This window comes from Synchiropus splendidus, chromosome 14, assembly GCF_027744825.2.
Source record: "Synchiropus splendidus isolate RoL2022-P1 chromosome 14, RoL_Sspl_1.0, whole genome shotgun sequence".
Lineage (NCBI taxonomy): Eukaryota > Metazoa > Chordata > Actinopteri > Syngnathiformes > Callionymidae > Synchiropus > Synchiropus splendidus.
The window spans coordinates 1,350,826-1,373,226 of NC_071347.1; the positions used below are offsets into that span (position 1 = coordinate 1,350,826).

Genomic DNA, 22,401 nt, shown 5'->3' on the forward strand with positions numbered 1-22,401 from the left:
GTGTTTGTTGCCAAGTAAGTGACAGGATTGTTTGTTAACCAAAGCAGAGAGTAATGTTTGTGTGTCTTCACGTACTTGAAGCCAGAGTCAAAAGTCCGAAAGTACAATACCAGATTTGAATGTTGAAAAAAGTTTTGATCTTCAACTTTGAATAATTTATTGCTTTTCCCATTTCAAACGTCTTTGGATTCAATTAGTTTTTTCAGGTTCAAAACCTTGGTCCTCATTGACAGTGCGAACCTGCTGCATTCAACTTTGATGAGGGAAATACTGGTAAGTTATATCTGCAACCGCTGTGTAATTCAATTTTAATCGCCATGACTAGAGGCGATAATCTAATGGACCTACATAAAAATCCCTTCTCAAGGGACAAAAAAACTGAACATTTCTAGCCCACTGCTCTACATATGTACCTCCACTGGTTTGTGCTACACTTTGTGCAGAACGTTTGTTTCTCGAAATACAGAATCCATCATGAGCTTACTCCTCCAGAGATTCCGTATTTCGAGAAACTGCTAGTAAACCGCTAGACATTGTGACACATCACTACAATAATAAATAACAGTTATGACCACTGGTTGTTGCATTGTTTATATGCTGTTCCTTCTCCACTTTGTGACAGAATTAAGAAATTGTTTCAGTCAGGGAGGTCCCCATGGAAAGCCCTGTCACTCATTCGTACTCTGGTTATTTTCCCTTTTTCAGACTAAAGACGGTATTGGCATCTTCGAGAGCAGACCTGTCTCCGTGCTTGAGTCCAACATGGTTCACATGTCACATTGTGGAAATGTGAAATAAGTTATTGGATTACACAAAAAATGGCATACAGTCAATTAAATGTATATTTTGATGCAGTACACACAGAAAAGAGGTTAATGGTGAAGAGTCCAGGCCCTGCAGTCCCCATACTTTCTTCACTAGAGCTGCTGATATTCAAATACAAGCATGGTAAACATTTAAAATTAATATATATAATATAACTAGAAGATTCTACATAGTTTTGGGCCCTGGTTACTGCTGACTGTCGGAAATTACTATCCAGTGAAACATCAAGTATTCATCAAAGGACAGGACATGCTCAGAAGAAAACAAATAAGCAAGCGTGTTTCACAGTTCATATCTTATTTGTTCATGGGATAACGAGTTGCCCTTACCTTCCGTCTTGGGTGGAGGTTTTTGCAAGCACCCCCACTTTAACCAAATCACCTGAGGACATCGCCTTTTGGATCTTTTTGAATTCCTTGTGAGAACCCTGCATAGAGTTCAACTACATTTAGAGGCATCATAAACCACATTTCAACTGTCTGATAAGATAAACATGAAATACAAAAACACTGTAATGATCAGCAACTGATGTGAGAATTACAAAACGACAGAGACCAGCTCAGACGGTCTGCACTAACTTAAACTGCAACAGGAGAGTGGTACCTCAGCATCATTCTGATTTATTCACACCAATGAGTTCTTGAAGAACTTCCTTTAGTATACTTGGAATTCTATGAGGACAACTAAGCAATTGACAAACTAATAGTGCACTACATTCCTTTTCTGTTCCATTTCTGTTTCCAATTGAAATACGACCAAATGCTACATCAATTTTTGATGGATTGCATTAATTCATCCCACAATGGGAAATTTCTCATTTATTTTACTTGTTTTATGACTCGCAATTTTTACATGACATCTGGAGTGTCGAGTGTCTCTGGGTTACCGATGGGAGACTTCCTCTCACATTATAGATTTCCTTGTGCTTTCACTTAGAGGGTTTCTAACAACATTAATATCACTAGGCATGTGATACATGTGCATGTGTAGACGGTCTTTTTTCCGCATGTTCAGGCTAAACTTCTGCTTTTTACTAAAGCACTTTGTGAACAGCGTTCTGAAAGGGGAGGTGTAAATAAAGCTTTATTATTGTTATCATTATTATTGGTGTCTGGAGGTGAAATGACTGTCATCGCTGAAAGTTAACCCGAGACACAGGCTTATATTGAAATCAGTGTTTTTCAACCACTTTGTTCAATGAAAAAATCAAGAGGCACACCACCAAAGTAACCTCTGCCAAAGTACAATTGTGGTTAGTCCAAAGTTATGGAGAACTCAGGCAGCACACAAGTGTGAAAAATGCTGGTATAGACGAAGGCATGTTGCAGGTGGTCGTACACAGTGATTACCAGAGTTCCCTAATGGAGTGTCAGGTTCTTTCGCTGATGCAGAGCCGCTCACAGCCACTTGGCTAAGGTTACAATATTTTAAGGTTATGGGCTCAGTCTGTGTGGTGTTGCTGTGTCACCCACATTTGCACAAAAACAAAACAGTTTATCAAGTCAAGAGTATTGAGTCAAAGTCTGCAACTCTAGTTAAACATGACATAAACATAAACGTGTGTGTGTGCACATGTTGTTTGGTAGGTGTGTGCGTATGCATGTGAGTCCTACCTCCCCACAGCGGACAGCTTTGGTATCATCCCTGAAAAAAGCCAAAGATCTTTCCTGGTTCACTAAATCTTTATCTGACCTGGAAGTGAATCACAGACCCAAAGATCAAACAAACAACCACTAATTAATCACACTGGTCACTCACAATCATCAATCATGTAAATGACCAGAAGAGTCACTCAGCAGAGATAAAGAATTGACTCACTTGGAAAACTGCAACTTGCATCTGGGTGGCGCAGAGATGGTGGCGGAAGGTTTTTCGGTCATGTTCACGATGACAGTCTGTCCAAAGTTCTTGTTCTGGGATTTGGGAGGTTTGGCGCACGTGACTGGACTGGCAGCGCTTGGGCCACACTGTTGCCCAATGGGCAACACAACAGGAATGATCTTTCTTTGTTCAGTGGTGTTCTGAACATCCATGCGTGACGTGGTGATTTCTACGCCAGTGTGACTTAATGAAAGGATATTGGGTTCCACCCATGTGTCCTCCCTCCTGATATGGACCTCACACAGCTCATGCCTGAGCGGTTCTAAACCTGTACCTGAGATATGATTGATTTCAGATGCTGCTGGTGTTTGCCGACCCACCTCCTCTGATGGACTTTCTTTCGACACAGACGCAGACTTTCGGGTGGTAACCTCTTGTCTCTTAAAGGGGGTAGCTAATTTGGATTCATGGGTTGGACTTTGATCCGAGCAGATATAAAAAGTTGCTCTAGGACCCTCAGTGATGGTTAGATGGTCTGATGTAGGCTTTACCTTGTATTTTAGTCTTGCAGTTGATTCTTCTTCAGCTTGCATACTGTCTTCATCCACAGCCTCAAAGCTTTGGTGACTGGTAGCTGGTCCTTCCTGGGTCTGTCTGGAACCGCTGCCAACCTGAATTGGACTGGTGCTGGCTCTAACTTTGAGGAGCTCCAAGCAGAATTGGGCCTGTTCCATTTCCCTCATCCGCCTGCCCTCCCTTTTTGACCGCGTCCTGTGGCTGCTCCTATCCACACCGTCACTCCTCTCCAAGTCCTTCTTGTCTGTTGCTTTGCTGCCGGGCCCAACTGCTGATGGGGCCTTCAGGATGTCTGTTGGTTCTGAATGGCAGTCATTTTCAGATTCATCTTCTGCTTGAGCCAGTGGCGTTAAAGGTAGTCTCACACTCTCCCTCAGTTGCTTGAACCTTCAAACATGACAATGTCATATCACTTCATAGCATATATTGTGGGTGAAAAAAGTTCTGAATTAGAGGCACTGGGACAGCACGGACCTTCATCAACCGTTCACAACATAATTCAACTGTGAGATAAGTCAAAAGCACAGCAGGTCATCTCTAGACCAAGATGACCAGATGTGCCCAACGGCCCGTTTAAACACAGTAGAGGAATGTTCAGAATGTCTGAGAAAATTCTCTGCAATTGTCATGGCAAATTACTCAACTGTAAGTAGCCACACATCTATAAATAAATAGGACGCACAATGCAAACAATAATAAACCATATAACTGAAAGTAGGCCTTTCCCATACTTTTTTTTACATGGAAAGCTTATTTTCATTTATACCGATTACCATTCAGCATCATTGTTTTTAGCATATTTTCAACAATTGACCACTTAAAGTTCTGCAGGTCTGTTCAAATGTTCCTACATTGTAAAGCTTCCACCACTGACTTCCACTGAGACCAAAGGTTAACTGGGGAGAGGGTGCACAGTACTGCCTCTAACTGACTTTAACTTATTGAAATCTCTGCATACCTGAGTCTAGCTAGATGGCCCTGGCCCATCACCTGCAGCAGCAGGATGGCCCTGTAGGTCCGACAGAAGCATCGCCTCTCTCGGAACCGTCTCCAGGCAGTTTGAAGCGTGATGGCAGCCAGATTCCTTCGGTGCCTGCACCTTCTCCAGCTCCTCTGTATGATTGTGGCGAATGCTCGCCTCTGCAGGAACCTCCGTTGTTCTCTGTAGCTCCTCCAGGCCGCCTGCAGGCACACCGCTGCCCCCTCCTCAAGCCTCTGATCTATGGTAGACTCTCGGGCAAAGCAGCTGCGCCACCATCTCTGCAGAAAAAAAAAGTAAAGTTACTACGACTGAATGTATGCAATGTGTAATCCTAAGACATTGTCCAGAGGAGCACAGGTCATCAGAGAAAATAGTATAGTATAGTTAGTATAGTTATAGTATAGTAGTATAGAGTATAGTTCAATAGCCTGACAAAAGGCTCACCAGGCTTTTTGCAATTGTGAGCTTAATCCAGGGGCACTGTGGGGCTCAATGGCTCAGATTGGTTTGGAACACACCTCTAAAACAATTTAATCTATATCATTAAGAATAATAAACAATATTCCAATAATATACGAACAACATTATTGATACATCACAAAGGTATAATAACAAGAGAGCAAACATGAACTCAAACATAACAACATGGTAAATATCAGATAACTTTCTTTGAGTTTCATGACGATGTCAACTAAGCTTTTGTTAAGGGAGAAGTTGAATCCTGATGACATTTACACAACAGAAGTCACCAGGTGCCATCAGCCAAGGCTGTCACGATATCAAAAGCTCTGGTGTGGGGATTGCTATTCAACCTCTTGGGCCAAAAACCCACCTGAATTCACCCATCAAAATGTAAATAGACTAAAATCAATGGTGTCCACACTTTAAAAATCGGGGCCATCCCTCTGCCTTTGTTGAACTTCACCTGGATCACACGTGCCGCTCGCCTCAAGTTAATGAAGTTCTTCCTCTCCTGGACCGCTCTGAAGCACCTCTGCAACATGATGATCCGCCTCAGGACCTCCTGGTGAAGAAGAGTCTGCAGATGCTGACGTTCTGATTCACGCAGGAACACCTGCAGATGAGTGACAAACATGTCTCACACAGTCAAGCCAGGACAAATAGGAGCAAAAAGACTGAAAGAGTCTGCACACCATGGTGTGGCCCACTTGATAGCCTACAGGCAGAAGGTGGATCTTCCTAAAGAACTCCCTGATGCCAGACTTGGTTGGACTTGTCTTTCGTGGAAGCAGCACATGAAAGTGACGGACAAACTCCTGCACAGAAATGATTACTCACATTTTGCTGTCAAGAAAAAAAATTATGAAAATGTGTTTGTGCAGCATAACCATAATCTTTTCTATGTTAATGTGGGTTTAAAAGTGGACGTGGTCACTGCAGTTAATGGTTAATGGTAAATTGGTGGTCTATGGAAGAATTCACACTTTACTAAATCAATGAATGAGTTGATACAATGTATGTAAAAAAAACACCACTGACATTTGGACTCAAAAAGTTCTCCTCTTCTCAAAGAAGACTGACGTCTTCATTTTAAGCGCTGTTTCCTCACGTCAGGTGCTAAGACTTGCTGAAGAACTGGCTGATGTTTGGCTGTTGCAGGAATGTGTTTTGAAACGGGATGAAACCCTCTATACAAACAGACTTGAGATGGAAAAGGGGATTTGGGATACATGTTCAGTCGTCATGGTTATGTGAAATGTCTGTTACATCCAGCCTTGGGATGCCACTACTTATTTTTTGAGGTTCATCTGGTGGGCTTAAAGCTTCTTTGCACTCTATCTATTTTTGGACATTTGATGTTTGGTTTGAAAATGTAATTGTAGGAGGTGGAAAATACTGTTTTGTTCTGTTACAAATTTCACCAAAATTCTTTTATTTTGTAAAACTACATTACACTTTGACTCTGTTATACCGTTGATTTTCTTTTTTTCTTTAAGAGTGTGAGGATGGAATGTTCTTCAATTGGTTACGTGTCAGAATACACCGGTAAGTAAGAGGGGACCGGTTACGTAATGATACACCGGCTTCGTTGATAAAGCTTGACAACTAGAGTGGTCAGTTGGGATGATTGATGATCAACTGCTCAAGAAGTTATGTATCAGGGTTAACAAGGACAAAAATACCTGAAACGTGTATTTGACACTGTATCCAGACTGCTGGATTCTGACTGTTTCCAACATGCCAGTGTAACGCAGCTGCCTGAGGACCAGGCTGTCGTTGAATCGTAGCGGCAGCTGAGGAGGAAATGCAAACAGTATTGAAGTTAGTAATGAGTGGGATCAAAATCTGAAACCACGGCTGTTACCTTTTCTGCGTTGGACCGAATACACTTGACAAAGTAGGGCTCAGACTGTTCCAGAGTTTCCATGAGCTTAGCGAGGGATGCCTGCACAAAACACTTGCAAAATAAACTGACATAATAAAATGATACTAATAATTTAAGCGAGATAAACTATTTGTCTTGTGTATCTAATAATGTGCTTCCACCAAGCCGCTCTGTCTATTTTGGTTAGATGGCTGCCATTGTTGTCAGTGAGGGTTGCTAAAAAAGTCACCCACAGGTGAAATAAAACCATGGAAGAAATGCACGTGTTTCTTGTTAAGCCATGGAAGGGTCAAGGATATTGAAGAGTTTGGTTTATGAGCACGATATGTGCGTCTGTGCATACGGGAATATGAGGTGCAACCACGCTGTGTGTGTGTGTGTGTGTGTGTGTGTGTCTGTGTGTGTGTGTGTGTGTGTGTGTGTGTGTGTGTGTGTGTGTGTGTGTGTGTGTGTGTGTGTGTCATATCGTTGCGGGCAGATAGTGGGACTAATGTTATGTTGTGAATGCATTCCGAAACGATTCAGTCTAGCAGCTCAAACGCAGCACTGTCATTACATCAGTCAAATGCATGCTGTTGAAACACCAGAAACACCGCCTCTGTTGATTAGCATTTGAACTAGCACATCAAGACGATTGCTCAAGTTGTTGGCAACTTATTTCGTACGCATTGCATGATCAGAGTGCAAGTGCGGGACTAATAAAGGCCATCTAATCTAAAAAAGGGACTTTTCTAGCTTTCTGGAGTCATCGGTGCGACATCATACTGTTCTTGGTGGTAAACATTGCTCACTCTGCTGTTGGCACAATGACTGAATAAAAGAGCACAATATGATGAAGGGGGAAAGGGACCAGTCAAACTTATGACATAAAATTAGATATTCATTTGTAATCATTCAAATGTATCAGTAGCTATGATCAAAGAATTTACTTATTCAGTGCTATCCAACAGACCTGCAATGGACAAAAAATTATAGCCCTGTTATAGTTGGACACCAAGTAGTGGGCCACGTACCACTTGTTAGCACGTAACATGCGACGTACTGTCACACAATTTTTCTGGTTGCCGTTTATCTGGTCAGTTTAAAGGAGTCTGTTCTTGTTTGGCTATCAGTGGCTTGATTTGACATGAGTAGGATTTTATTTTGTTTTTTAATGAAAATAAACAACCATATCATTGCAGATCAACATCGGGTTGAGTTTTTTTTAATATAGACAAAGTTATGTCCCTTTCTCTCACAACTAAAATCAAACATTGTCATCTTTCAGGAAAAAATATAAATGCGATACAGAACACTTCTCATGATGTGTGGACCTTGCTGGAACATTATCAATATTCCTGTCATAATTCCCTATTCCTGCTTTACTTTGAAATCCCTCTCCGTTCCATGCTCATTTCATCCTTTTTGTTTGCTTGAAAGACGTTGGAGTGCACTGACTGGAGGCAATTTCCAAATCGAGGCTATTCTGAGAGTTTTAGGGAACATGGCGCCAATGAAAGCATGACAAGAGGATCTCATCGCGATGGCCGGTAACTGTCATCCCATAATTCTGCTCCGTTTGCTTGTAATCTAACGATTGAATTTCAGGTCTGTGTTGTTAGACTTTCCTGGTGTTGCCAGCGTTCTCTTTGCGAGTTCTCATTTTTGATCCGGCTCCTTTTCTTCCAGTGCTGCCACTACCTTCAGTTTTTGTTTTTTGTTTGGTTCCGATATCATCTCTCTTCGGTTTGGAACACCTTGGACCGATTTGGATTAATCTTTTTTTTCCCTTTTGTAATAAGAGACTTATAAAAGATAAAATACTGATTAGGCTGAGACGAGACATTTTGAACTTGCAACAATTTCATTATTCTTTGTTTTGCGTTACATTCTTGGTACTATTGACGTCAGTAGGACTACTAACTGTTTTGTGTTGTCTTATTTTCAAAAATAAACACTGTCCCTTCTCTTTAACATACACAGAAATAATTAGGGTCACATTCCTATTTTTTGAGTATTTTGTACATTCTATGTAAATATGCAATTATTTGTTGTAACTAGCAGACGGCACCGCCCACTAACCTGGAACTGGGCACTGATGCTGGGAGGCTTCTTCTTCTTGTGGAGGTGAAGCAGAGACTTGGTGATGCGGTCGTGCAGGGTCACGCTGCTCAGGTAACGCAGTGACTTCACATCCAGCAATTGCTGCGTAGACACGCAGAGCAGGTTTAGGTAGAATTTGTTGAGAGACAGCTCCTAAATAAACCATGAGTATCCTACCTTGGGAAGGTTGGGCTTCATTTTGCAGTGTTTGTTTCGCCTGCAATGAAGCGAAAGGTCTTATCATCCGACAGGGGTCTTGTTGATGTATTAACAGAATGAGTGAGTCTTTTCAGTTCAGTTTATTTCATTATCATCCTTTGCATTTGTTATGAACGATATGCATGCACAATATGTATCTTCATTTTACAGAGATTGAAATGGAATATCTCTATTATATGTGCCATTCGTTCTCTTTTTCATTTTTTTAATCAGTGGCACATTTTATAATCAAAAGGAAAAGGACATTATAGAAGCAGTTTGCCCTAAATTCTAGTTCAGTTAGTTCACTACAGTTTTCGTTAACAGTGCAAGAATACGTCACTCCAGAAGTGTTCCACTACCAGTCAACAGTTAACAATGGAAGTCTCTCATGGTGAAGTAGCAAAAACAGTTAATTAGCGCACCTCAATATCAATTAAACACCTATTATTTCATTGGTCTCATGTGCCGCTAATAGCTATATTGGTGGGATGATGCTCGTTCAGGACATTGCTGCGATTATTTTCATCACCAGTCTTGTTGCTGAAACCTGTTTTCAGAACTTACCAGAAGTTGAAGATGTCATTCATGCATTTTTAAACTGGTATTCATAAATCACTGACCTTTTCGACATGCAACGCTGCACCTGCAGCCTATATACCAGTGATTATTAGATTTGCATTCAGTATTACGGATTAATGCAGTGACACAACTGCAAATATGCCATCACTTGTTTTGGAAGAGTTATGAGAGGAAATGTGAACTCACATTCCTATACGGTTTTATTGTTAGACAAAATTTGTCTGATGTTTTCAGTATTTTTCAGTAGTTTAAAGACGCTTTGCATATTTTGTCAAAGTCGTGAAATTGTAGCCTCTTTTTCTCTGTTTATGGAAATCATTTTTATATGGTTCCACTTCATAATTGTAAACTTCAATATGATAAATACCGAGCTATATTGAATATCAACATAAATATACACAAAAAATATATACTATTTAGGGCAATCACTCACATTAGGATTCCTTGAGCTCTCTCTAAGAACTTGCTGTTGGAGGAATCGAGGAAGATTCCATCCTCCTCCAGAGCTGGTCTTTTCCCGGAGGGCAAAAGGCGACTTGACCTTGTATTGTGATCATTACTACCAAAACCATAGCCATTCCTGAGAAAGAGGTTATATTTTGATTGTAAAATATTTATTCGGAAAAGACTTCCGTTTGGACCCTAATGAAGAGGATCATGAGGACTTACCAGCTGGCTTTTTCACTGAGAGTGGTGGCACCTTGAATATCTGCCAGCGTTGTGCGTGGATTTTTTCTGGAAATACCTGGCGAAAAAAACAAAAATACAAATAATTTCTATTAACCAGATTGATCGTAATGCTGAAGGAAAATAGATGTTGAACTATAGAATGCATTTATTTGATGTTTTCCAATTATCTGTTGCCTTTGTATACTCTCATCGTATTGACCTGCAGCATCTTGTAGGTCACTTCACATTTGTGTTCTCGTGTGCTTACATTGTGCATGATGATGTACTAAACTTAAAGAGTATCATGGTGTTTTCTCATAATGGGTAGAATGCATTATGCTAAAATGCACAGAATGAGAACCATAACTTCAACTTAAACAAAACATTTTACTGTCTATCTGACACAGTGGTGGATAAAGTAATATTACCAATATTCCCCGCATTTATTTAAATCCAGGAAATCTGTGATGGACTTTGCCAAGATGAGGGACATGCAGTGAAGAAAATTACAAAAAAAACTCTACCAAGCAGCTTCATTCAACCTCCAACACAATCTCCAAATGACAGTGTCATTCAAGAATAACTTCCTGGATCCAAATGCCAAGCTGGAACAAATGCCAAACCAACACAAAAACCACCTCTTATGTGATGGAAATAAACCTTGAAGACTATGTCGGCCCTTTATCGAATATTACAGACCAGACGGGCACCATGCTCACTTGATTTATCATTGTGTAGTCTGGAGGTCAGGATGATTATATAAACTAAAATTCCTTTTACAAGCCTTCTATTCATTCTGTACTTGGACTGGCAAATGATAGAAGTGGTCCTAGCTATATTTGCACCCTGGACGACCCCTCTTTCCACAACACACATAATGTGCCAAAAAACAAAACAGACAAAAAACCTTCACAAAATAACATCTAAATTGCACATGGTTGAGGCAAAAAGAAAGGCATCTCCCCTTGCCTCTTTGGACACATGCAGCAAGTTGCACTCTCACATCAATTGCGTCCTCAGCAGTCGCCAACATTGGCCATAGCTAAAACCGGCCCTGTTCAGTGTAAAAAATACACTGCTGATAACTTTGCAACGCTGCTTTGAACAGTCATGAGCAGGAAAATTGACTTCCTTGCTCTTCTGTCAAAAATACACAACACTTCTACAAGAAAATTGTTAATGTTTTGGTAGACATGTTTACTTAGTTTGCAATGGAACTACGCAAAAAATGACAGTTGAGTAAAACTGGGAACAATTTTACATAAAGCATGCCCAGACAAACACTATTGCCCAACGTAGTAGCACAACCTCAAGAAACAATAACTGAAATCAATTGCTCTATATAGCCATGAATGAGTTCGACAACTTCTACTGGTGTGCTGCTTCTGCTACAAGTCTTTTATATTCCTCCCATGGGTGTTCAAACACCTTCAGATCAGGACTCGGTAGTGGTGGTCAGAATTCTTCAGTACTTGGGTCCCTGTCCTGCCAGAACAACGCTGACCTCTGGTAGAGACACAGCTGTGCCTACAAGGGGAAATTATGGAGGGCTTTATCAACCTATCACCTTTAGTATGACTTTGTGTTTTCTCGGTGAGTCGCACCATGCAAACATAATCACTCTTTCACTGGTAACAAATCTGCCTCCATCTGAAAATATGGGATATTTGAAAATGACAGGTAGTAAGGATCAACAGATTAACATGGTTTACTTACTGTAGCTCTCATCTTTGCATCGTTGAAGAATTTCAAGGCTTCTCTGGTGAACAGGATGATGAAGGAAACTGAAGGTGTCAATGCTTTTGACAACAGCACATGGTACAGCACCTTCATTGCCTGTCAAAGAGACCAGAAAATGTTCCATAGGTGAGGGCATACCTTAGACGTGATCATATTGATTGTCATCATTCACAAGGACACATCGCAGAACTAGAGAAATTGATGAAAGAGAAATTACGATTCATATTGCCTCTGATTGGTTCTCTTCACTGGGGCTGTTAGGAAGTGCTAAGACAAGCAGACACCATGGAACTTAAGTGACGGGAATATAATTGTTCTTTTGCATTCTGATCAAGGTGGAATTTCTTGTTTAAAAAATACATAAATAAACATGTAGAACCATAATAGGTGCCCTTTATGGCAACCCATTTGACATGACATTTTGGAGACTGGAATGACGTGATTCATTTTTATATGGAAGGGGTCAGAGGAGTCTATATTCCCAGATAACTTGAGTAAATAATATAATATAATAATATAATAATATTTGGGGCTACAGATGACTATTTATCATGGTCTTGAATGAATGAATGTAAGCAGCAGCACCGTGCACTTGAATGTGTTGAGGGAAGTATTTAATTGACGTCACAGCGATCGATTATGAATTATAAACAAAATATGTGACACCAGTTTAATTAAGAATATCATAATATGAAATGCTGAACTAACAAACTTAGATCATGTGTCCATGTGCTATCCAGGTAGAACAGTGCATAAAGCTTCATGTTCCCAGGACGGTAAGACAAGGGGAAATTGAACTAAAACACAGACCAATGGGCTTAGCATGCGATGAGCCTTTTGTTGGTAATATTTGCATAGGAGTTATCATCCTTCATAGGTTTCATCTTAGGAGCAGATGGTGCAGTCGAATAAACTTTGAGTGCACAGATCCTTAATTGAAAGTGGGCCAAGTCGGGTGTAATCCACCATTGATTGAGACAATTCTTTTTTTTTTTTCCTCACCAGTCTTCCTGTGTGCATGTCGGCGGCCAGCCTCTCTGAAGGCCACCATGGCCCTGAAATACGCACGCAACATGGCCCAGCGGAAAGTGGCCACTGGGTCAATTCCCATCAAGCTGCAGATGAAGGCACTCTTGCTGCTTTTCAACAAGGCCACAATATCAGGTCGCATGTGGTCAGTGTTCTTCTCTCTGAAGTCCTAAAGAATGCACATATCAAACTGTTAGTATATAGTATATAAAATGGTTATTAGTCAGGTCCAAAGTCAGTCAGACTTGTAGCAAACATCAGTGGTCAGTACACGTCACTGAGCCCAAAATGGTAGAAAACACAAGAAACCATTGATGTCACACATCAAAAGCAGCAGTGATGGAATACAAGAGTGCTCTTTCTGTTTGTTTTACAGTGGTCTGTAAAGTAACAAAAGAGAAAAGCAAGCAAATTACAATTACAGTTTTGGAATTGACCAATGAGTAGAATACATCTACTTTCAAATGCAGTATACCTCTGTTTAAGTAGCTTGAGATACTGCATTGACAAGATAAAAAAAATAAAATTCAATGCAAGTTTAAAACCCACATCAATGGCAAGATGATCACAAGTCTACTGCATCTTAATGGCTGTTTGTTAAAGAAATGTTCTGAATGATCTTGAATGATCTAAATTCAGTCCTCCTGGAACAGTCAGTTGGTTTATTGTTGCAAAAGAAAACAATTCCAGTTTCAAAACAGCAACTTCAGTCTTAAGTTGAACAATGGTATGATTTCAGAACAGACCTGTACGAGAGCAGGTCTCAGGAGTTTGAAGGTACATTCACCCCAAATGTAATTTCTGCAACAAAAGTGACTGCTGTACATGTAAAGCTCAAGTTGAGGCATGGTTACGTGCACAGTACACGACCACCCAACCACTTGGATGGAGAGACTTCTCAATGAGGAATCAGATATGATATCTGATTACTGCTCAGATCAAAGGCAAGTAATAGAAAACAAATTAGGCATGTTGGAAATAATGTGACCAGCCTAACCCAAATCAAAGACATTTCTTCAGGACTTGTTCTGAAATTCAACAATTTTGGAAGTGTATTCATTTTTTTATTTTGAATTCCTCCAACGTGGAACAAATAAAGGACGTCTAATCTAATTTTACTTCATGTGCAGTGTAAGAAAACATAATTGTTGAGGCAGATGAACTACTGGATATCAGCCTGCCATGCGTACAAATTCATAGAGCCAATTCACTCCAAGATGCACTAGAACATCCAGCACAGTAATTTAATAGAGATGAAATGTGAGAAAGGAAAAAAAAGTTAATTCTGAAGAAACAAAGCACACAGAGTAAGAATTTTGAACACAACAGCTGTCTGTTTTTGTTCAAGATGAACTTCATTATCAGTCTCAAAATCTCACCTTGACTCTGTATTTGACTTTCCCCGCATAATGTTGGATAATGAAAGCAGGCTCCATGACAGCCGGGAACTCAATGTAGCTGTTTCCTTCATGCTGACGCTTCAGCTTGTCCAGCAACGTCTGATTTGAGGCCTGTGGGAAGCTTTGGAGAAACTTTAGATTAATGATGAAATTGTGGGGCCGTTAAAACTTTAAGCAACTATTTGACATTTTAGCTTGTAAGCCTGCTCATGTGTACACAGAGTAGTTTGGTATGATTTCAAATGAAGTGTTTGACCGAGTTATGTGATATGCTTCTGACCGTGTGACGTCAATGAAGATAACCTGATAGAGCATGCAGTTTGATGATCGCTTCACAGAGAATAAATGCCATACGAAGAATTTCAAACTCCTATTTCTCACATGGCAGAAAGAGAGGCGGTATTGCACAGGTCAGCCCATGACGCGCATGACGCGCACCACCATCGCACACAGCCAGAATTAATTTCAACAGAGATGTGAAACAGGATAAATTATCCATAAAAAAAACTATGAAAGCCTTTAGAACTCCATCTTTAGAACTCCACCACTGCATGTGTGGCCTATAATGGACTACACCATTTATCACGAGCAAACATCTCTGAGAACTTGAAGCACTGTTTACAAGGAGAAATAACATAATAATTTCTGTGTGAGCCTGAAGACTTTAAACTGAATGTAAACCATGGTAAGGACTTGAAATACTTTATAGAATTTAAACAGTGATGGCCTTCAGCATGCCCAGCAACTATATATCATTTTGTGATTTGAATCTGTCCTCGCGCTGTTGCGGATGACCAGAGAACATACTTGCACTCCTCGTCCAGAAGGTGGAACAAGGCTGTAGGTTTCTTGCTGATGAGGTTGAGGCAGCTGCCATTGTCAGTGTAGTCTATGTTGTGCCAATTGATGCCTTCAGCGCGGTACTCTTCCTGTAATGAAAGGCAGTTTATATATGGGGTAGCACAAAAAAAGAAAAAACCCTTTGACAAATCACACAAGGCCCTGAATAATCAATAAATAAATACCACTTTAATAGAAATAAATACATCTCGTAACGTTTCTGTCAGTTTCATGTCAATTTAGTGGTTCATTGTGCTACGTTCCTGCTGAGACATGCCACAAATCGCACCTGCAAGTGGAACTCCCCAAAAGTGACCTAAAGGTGATCAAATAAGTCAAATATATTTTGTTAACAAAACATAAATATCACATAAATGTAGGCGTGATTTCCAATCGTGTCACTTGTATGGGGAAATGAAGAGCAAAACACCGAATGAAATGGCGCAATGCTATGAAGTAAAGTGCAGCATCAGACCCAGTGACGCTGGAGCTGTCAATAATTTTATAAGTTGGAATGTCAAAGCTCTCAATCACACAGTAAAATGCAAAGATATTTATTTATTTAAAAGATTTGAATGCCAATATGGCATTTCTTTAGGACACACATACAAGTCTGTGACCATGGTTAGTTAGACGAGGATGGACAAGACAGCTATTTCATTCCAATTTCCAGTCAAAAGCCTGAGGAGTTGCAATATTAATTAGTAAAAATACACAATTTGTATCAGCAGAAATAATTTCAGACTCTGCGGGATGTTTTATTATTGTTGTTGGGAAATTATTTAGCCTCCCAGCAATGTTCCCTCTAATTTTTCATGTGTCTGCACAAGCACACCAACTGCGGTCACCTGGACCACTGTGAACGCCTATCATTGCCGGCTGTGGTGACTGCTGTAACAGTTTCTAAGTGCTAAAAAAATAAATAAATAAATTAATTAATTAATTAATTAAAAAAAAATATATATATATATATATATATATATATATATATATATTGAGGAATGGAACATGTGTGAAATGTAAAAATAAAAACATATAAATTAAAGTCTTTCAATTGTCTTTGAATTGTAGAACAATTCTCTGTCCTTTGTGGAACTTTGCCGCTCCAATTGGCTCAGTGCATACGAACATTTTGACCAACTATGAGCAACGTTAAGAGAAATAAGCTTTCAAAAATCTGCCAGCTCCAATAGTTCACTTCAAATAATGGGGTCTTCTAGTTGCAGTTGGTTCCATTGTGTGTATGTAGCGGTGTCACTCGGTGGACGGTGATCTGAAGCACCACTGCACCAGAGGAAACAGTGGAGACTTCTCCATGGATATTAACTATCACAGATTTGCAGCTGTCAAGTCAATTCTTAAATGACTCACTACTGCCACCATACGTGGCTAATGTATTAAACTGAGCGTCTGGAGGCCCAAAGGTGGAAAACAAAAAAACTTAAGAATCACTGTTTTAGACTCCAATGTTGCTGAATCCCTTCTAGTGCTGTAAATAGCATTTACAGTTTATGCTTTTTGCAATACCAATATCTTTGTCAGTCAAGGACTCAACATGATTTTTTCATTTAATTGTACACTGTGTTTTGGAATGCAGCAGAGCTAACGTTGCCATAATAGTTGCCTGGATGCTGGTACACAGCAAAAGTTCAGCTCCCAAAGAGAGAACAACACCATTGCAGTACAGCGTACTGCAATGGTGTTGGCAGTCCCGTGATGAGTCAAGCAAGCGTTGTTGTTGCAACTAAAAAAAAGCACACTTGTTGTAGCAACATCTAGATATCTGGCATGATTGTTGACAAATGAAATTTTGTCCAAATCATTCAGCCCTATTTCGGCATCAGAGCACATTGTTCAGTATAACTCAGGCCCTGAGGCAGAAACTAACTTGACGTCAAGCTGTGAAATATTCAATCAAATGAAAAATGGGAAAAAAAGCATCACCTGCTGTAACTTGAAGACGTGCTGGTTGAAGTAGTGCTGCAGGCGTTCGTTGGCGAAGTTGATGCAAAACTGTTCAAAGCTGTTATTTTCATAATCCTCAAAACCAAAAATATCCAAAACTCCAATTGACAGGATCTTGGAGAGAAAGATGGAGAAGCGCAACAAGATCAATAACCCCCTCCAGTCCAATAGCTGTACACAACACACATTTGTCTTATTTGTTATGGCCAGCACTTGTTCTGTTTTACCACAAAGGCATCTCAAACTGGATCTACGCTCAGTATGAAATAATGCATGATAATTGAGAAGCATGGCTGGTGCTAGACTGTGACTGATACCATAGACCAAGTATGAAGCTGTATTTCAGTATCCGAGTGCTGAGGTGCTTTGGTGACGTGCCAGTCCATGGCATTGTGATCTGAGATTTGGCAGTAGTGGAGTGAGAACAGCGCGCATGGAGAATGTCACTTAGCCACTTGTCAGCTTTGATCTGATATTCAAGAGGTTTGTCTAAATGTAAAACTTAATAAAAATATAATAAAAAGCACGCGCAAGATCTACTGAAAACTAGCAATTGAATAGTGGTTTCAAAGTCTTTGTACTTGGAGGGCTCTGTAGAACAAGTTGTTAACATTGCCTTTATAGAAGAGTGCATTTCCCTCCTGAAAAAAAAGACTTAAACTCTAACATTTGATCCAGTAACTGATCAATAAATGACAATTTTAAGATGAGTTAATGAAATCATAACACATTAAAATAATCAAATTTGATTTTTTTATTTATGTTTCAATGTACAATTCTGCCCCCCTTGAAAAAAATAGTCTTTAAACATTGTTTTTTATAATAGCTGTTGATGTTAAATATATTCTATGGTGTATGTTTTTTTTTCATTTTCTCACCTTGGAATTTTCCTCCAGGTCCTTGTTGTTCAGGAGAGCATGGTTGATCCTGAACACAATCCAATCGAACAATGCACTGTACAAGGACTTAGCCATTGAGTCTCTCACCGTGCCTGCCTGCACACACATTAACACAATTAGGCTCAATTTACACATTTATACAAACTTGCAAAATACATAGACTCTGCCAACATAGTGGTGGAGACAATTCCAAATCTTATTTGACACCTAAAAACAGAGAGAAGACTTAAACATGCTAAATTTAAATATGCATGCAAGATTTCGGGAGGGTGAGAGCAAAAAAATCATGAATCCATGGAGGACTGGATCTGGAATTATACTTAAGGTAAAAGTGTAAAGATCAGGCGCCCCATTTATAAAAGCTGCGTACTTCCACAGCAGCTCTGAGCTAAGTAGGGCTGAACGAAAAAAACACGAGGAATGGGAAGCGTGGTGTTAGTGCATCTGACAAGCCTCAATTTGCAGTTTCATACTGAATGCTTGACAGTTTGTAGCCCTAGCACACATGTGCATTAAAAGGGCTAAGTTGTGATTTATAAACAGGATGAGTTGTGTGATTTCCTCCCTTCTTTCCAAAGCTTTTCAATTGAGACCCCAGAACACTGGCAGGTTGAGCATCAGTGGGAAAAAAAAATGCAATCTGACAGACTGAGGATCTCAACCTGGTACCTCAGGCCAGTACATAGAGATCTGCGTGACCATCCTAGGACAATCCCGAAGTGGCCATCATTGACTCACCAGCCAACCAGTCATGCTGAGTCTTACAAATGAGGAGCACAGAGGTGAATCAGATAATCTAGGTGCTCTGTGGCAAACGGCAAGAGGAGCTCTTACAGATTCAGTTTAAATCACAGATGGTCAACAGTGTGCAACATGTGACCAGACTTTGACTGACCACACAAACGGAACAGCATCTGACCTTTTTACACCGACTGTTAAAACTGTTCCTCAAAGGCTCACATATGCCCATGAAATTTAATATTCAGTCTCATAAAGCCTTGCCATCATGGAGCAAAGTCTTGCATGTGAAAGGCTGCTGCCTTCTTGCTACATTATAAATGCCAGTGATATTTATAGCAGTGGTGCATGTGAGGTCTCTGTTTTAACAGGTTATGCAATATAGTTATGAATAATCCATGATTGTGACGTTGAGAGGAACTCTGTGTATTTCTATGTTGTTCAATGATTCAATAAAAGGCAGTGCTTCATCACAAGTGGCACACACAGACATTCGAATGAATTTAAACATCTTCACGATAGAGCAGAAATAACAGTTGAGATGGTCTACTTTCATTCACACATTACAATCAACTCATTGTTTGTCATGATATTGTCGAAGTCATGAATAGACCTGTATATTGATTCATATTTCCCAAATCAATTTGATTCACTTTTCAATTTGGTTTAAACTATTTTAAGGATTTAACCTCAATTGAGAATGGGCGATACTGCCAAAAACAATCTCCACAATGTCCAATTGGCACACTCGCTGAATTGGACTTGAATAAATAAACATGACGAGACCGTGGCGCCGCACTGCGGAGCTGACACCGGTTTGTGACAGTTGTGGAGAGTGTGGTGGACTTAGGTTCACGATCGTAGTTTTAAACTTTTTAATACAGGGAACCTCTAATAATGACTCTGAGTCTCTGGATCCGTGTTTATGTTTTTTAGTGGTCCTTACAGGTTTCATGACGCGGTCGTCTGATTTGTCTCGCTGAGCTGGCGCCTGGGCGAAACACCGTGGTGAAAATAGTTGGACATTGGATGGACATCCGCTCCGGCGGGGTCCTCTTCTGAGCCGCGGATTAGGCTTTACTGACCGCGGACACACTCTCACAGACATCAATATTGCCACTATCCGGCTTCAGTTAGGGACCATCAACAAATTCTCAAATGGTCGAAGTATTAGCGAAATCTTCAATAAGGCAATGAAAAACAACCATTTTAGGAGAAAGAATTGTGAAAAGGTTTTTCATTACACAAGACAAAGGAATGACTTTTTGTATCATGATTTTGAGAATGCAATATGACTAAATGATAATTTATTCAGATTCATTGTAATATGTCTTCAACAGCATCTACGAAATGTGTCCAGATGGGGCATAGTTCCTGATGGACATACAGCTCAGTTTAACCCCTAAATAAAGCTGGCAGAGTAGTCTGTCAGACACGACTTTGTTCTATGAAGAGACCTGAAACATTGAATTTCTCATCACTACGCTTATATTTAAACATAAATAATAATATTGGAGACAAACCCCACTAATAACTTTCATAAAAAAAAAAAAACAAGAGAGACTGTATTGTGTCCAACAAATGGAACAGAATGTATTTATTGTGATAATTATCGTTATCGCCGAAATTACATTTATCATGATTTTTTTTGTCCATATCGCCCATGCCAAACCTCAATATACCAATCATCCTTGGATAGGGGAGCTCAGGAATGTAGTGCTCTAAATAGTAGAAGAACCCTCTAACTTAGCACATGATTAAAAACACAAAGTAGGAATACACTGATCAACTGAACAAATGTCATTTGGCACTTCAAGCTAGCAGTAGCAGAGACCATCTGAGTGCTGATGGCTCTACTGAGTGGTGAGAAGTGCAAAGCTACAATGCTGAAACTCACAGAATTCATGGTATTAGACAATCAGCCTCTTTCTGTCATTGAGGACCAAGCAAAGAAGCACCTGAGCCCCAATATAATATGCAGTGTCAGAGATACAGTACATTCGCAGCCTGATACAAACTCAGATCACATTATTGAAATTCGATTGGATGAGATTAAGTTAAATAGTTATTTTATTTGCTTTACTTACTTTTCATAATAATTCAGTATACACTGATATTGTTACTCAATAAAATAAGTTTAAATAATTCATAAAGAATATCTGCCTCTGAACTGGAACAAAGACATTGTGTTCCTTGACCGAGCCCATTTGTATTATTTTACAAATGTTTAAAACTTTTCTGATGCACACACACACAAATAAATATTGGTGCAAAGATTTGGAATTACAAAAAAAATCTCCCTGGACATTAGGTAGTGAACTGTGAAAGTGCCTGGAAAAAAGCAGATTTCAGTGTGAAGTCATTTCATACCTTACCTCTGTGAGTTTGTAGGGAACAATGAGGCGTTCACCCACTGTCACAGTCTGTCTGGTGGTCAGCGCTTCTAACAGCATCTCCTCCCTGACCTTAAACAGAAAGAAACCCCAAGTGTAAACAATCCTCATGAGACATGATTAAATATGAAATCAATGTGATATAAAAAATGTCATACAAAAATATTAAGTATGTTTATTTCAATCCTCTGATACATTACAAACATTATACGCAGGCTTTTAGCTCGAGGGGCGTCTGCAAAACATGAAAAAATGAACGCCCTATTCTCGACTGTAGCTTGGCCGCCAGATTACGCCGGCAGTCAAGCTACGGTCGAGAATCGGGCATCCATTTTTTCATGTTTTGCAGACACCCCCCAACCTAAAAGCCTGATTATACACATTATAAACATATTACTTGAATTGTAATTCTAAAATTTTGCAACCATTACAGTAGGAGCAGTTCATTTGTTGCACTCCCAGCGCACTTCCAGCCAACTTCCAGCACACTTCCAGCTGCTGGAGTGACCCCCCACTTCTTGAGGGAGTGTCTTTGAATAATGTAAACCCCACCTACACATTGAGCGAACTGAAGGTGACGCTTTCTCTTCATACACAAAGGCCAGAGTGACTAGTGAAAGCTGGTCTCACATCAACTTTGGTTGTGTCCGAGGGGTTTCTGCGCCAAGCGGTGCTTAGCGCGCACGCTCCGTGCATTGAGGAGCCCGGTTTTGCTAAACATGGCTGTCAAGTTCATATGGGTTCAGTCTTGTGTTTGGTAAGCGATCTCTGACACGTATCCACGCGCCTTGGCTCTGTAATTATCCGTGGCTTTGTAATTAATACAGTGCATTCAAATCCTGTCAATATTTCTTCTTTCATGATACAGAGATTGAATTGGAGCACAGCGAAGAACAGTTCTTGTCATTTGACTTGAATGACTTTTATTATTGTCCTCAACCGTGTAGTTAGTCCTTTAATAATTATACTACGTATTGCCTACTGGCACTAAAAAAAATGGTGCAACTGATGGTGTAACTATCATCATTATAATGTAAAATGATTCTCTTCATGTAATCCACGACCTGCACAGGATCTTAGGTGCAACGTCATATTGTGTTTTTGAGACATCTTTGGCAAAAATGCATCGATTAGTTTGTAGTTTTCATACTTGGGGTTTTGTTGGTATGATGCAATAGTGTATATGCTGTTGTCCAGAATGATGTGATGTGTGCAAATCATGAGACAAAAACGGATGTAAAACATGTCGGATACACCTGTCCCTGTCTTATGTCTCTGCCATTGAAGAGTTTTACTGAGCTGTTCAGCTCCCAAC

General features: G+C 39.9%; 1 protein-coding gene across 4 annotated transcripts in view; it reads right to left on the reverse strand.

Moving 5' to 3' along the window:
• Nucleotides 1–22,401, reverse strand: part of LOC128770474 (unconventional myosin-IXAa-like) — a 63,924-nt gene that overhangs the window by 19,708 nt on the left and 21,815 nt on the right. For 2 of the 4 annotated variants that reach the window (XM_053884962.1, XM_053884963.1), the window contains 19 exons: nucleotides 21,069–21,158; nucleotides 17,935–18,051; nucleotides 17,036–17,170; nucleotides 15,059–15,180; nucleotides 14,231–14,372; nucleotides 12,825–13,020; nucleotides 11,799–11,918; nucleotides 10,083–10,158; nucleotides 9,847–9,993; nucleotides 8,811–8,850; nucleotides 8,613–8,735; nucleotides 6,531–6,611; nucleotides 6,349–6,459; nucleotides 5,359–5,481; nucleotides 5,130–5,279; nucleotides 4,181–4,482; nucleotides 2,644–3,609; nucleotides 2,439–2,517; nucleotides 1,155–1,252 (listed from right to left, as the gene is read on the reverse strand). In XM_053884962.1, coding sequence (XP_053740937.1) covers nucleotides 1,155–1,252; nucleotides 2,439–2,517; nucleotides 2,644–3,609; nucleotides 4,181–4,482; nucleotides 5,130–5,279; nucleotides 5,359–5,481; nucleotides 6,349–6,459; nucleotides 6,531–6,611; nucleotides 8,613–8,735; nucleotides 8,811–8,850; nucleotides 9,847–9,993; nucleotides 10,083–10,158; nucleotides 11,799–11,918; nucleotides 12,825–13,020; nucleotides 14,231–14,372; nucleotides 15,059–15,180; nucleotides 17,036–17,170; nucleotides 17,935–18,051; nucleotides 21,069–21,158 — 3,218 coding nt within the window. The remainder of the gene's footprint in view (nucleotides 1–1,154; nucleotides 1,253–2,438; nucleotides 2,518–2,643; nucleotides 3,610–4,180; nucleotides 4,483–5,129; nucleotides 5,280–5,358; nucleotides 5,482–6,348; nucleotides 6,460–6,530; nucleotides 6,612–8,612; nucleotides 8,736–8,810; nucleotides 8,851–9,846; nucleotides 9,994–10,082; nucleotides 10,159–11,798; nucleotides 11,919–12,824; nucleotides 13,021–14,230; nucleotides 14,373–15,058; nucleotides 15,181–17,035; nucleotides 17,171–17,934; nucleotides 18,052–21,068; nucleotides 21,159–22,401) is intronic. The other 2 variants (XM_053884966.1, XM_053884964.1) reach the window with 2 other exon arrangements.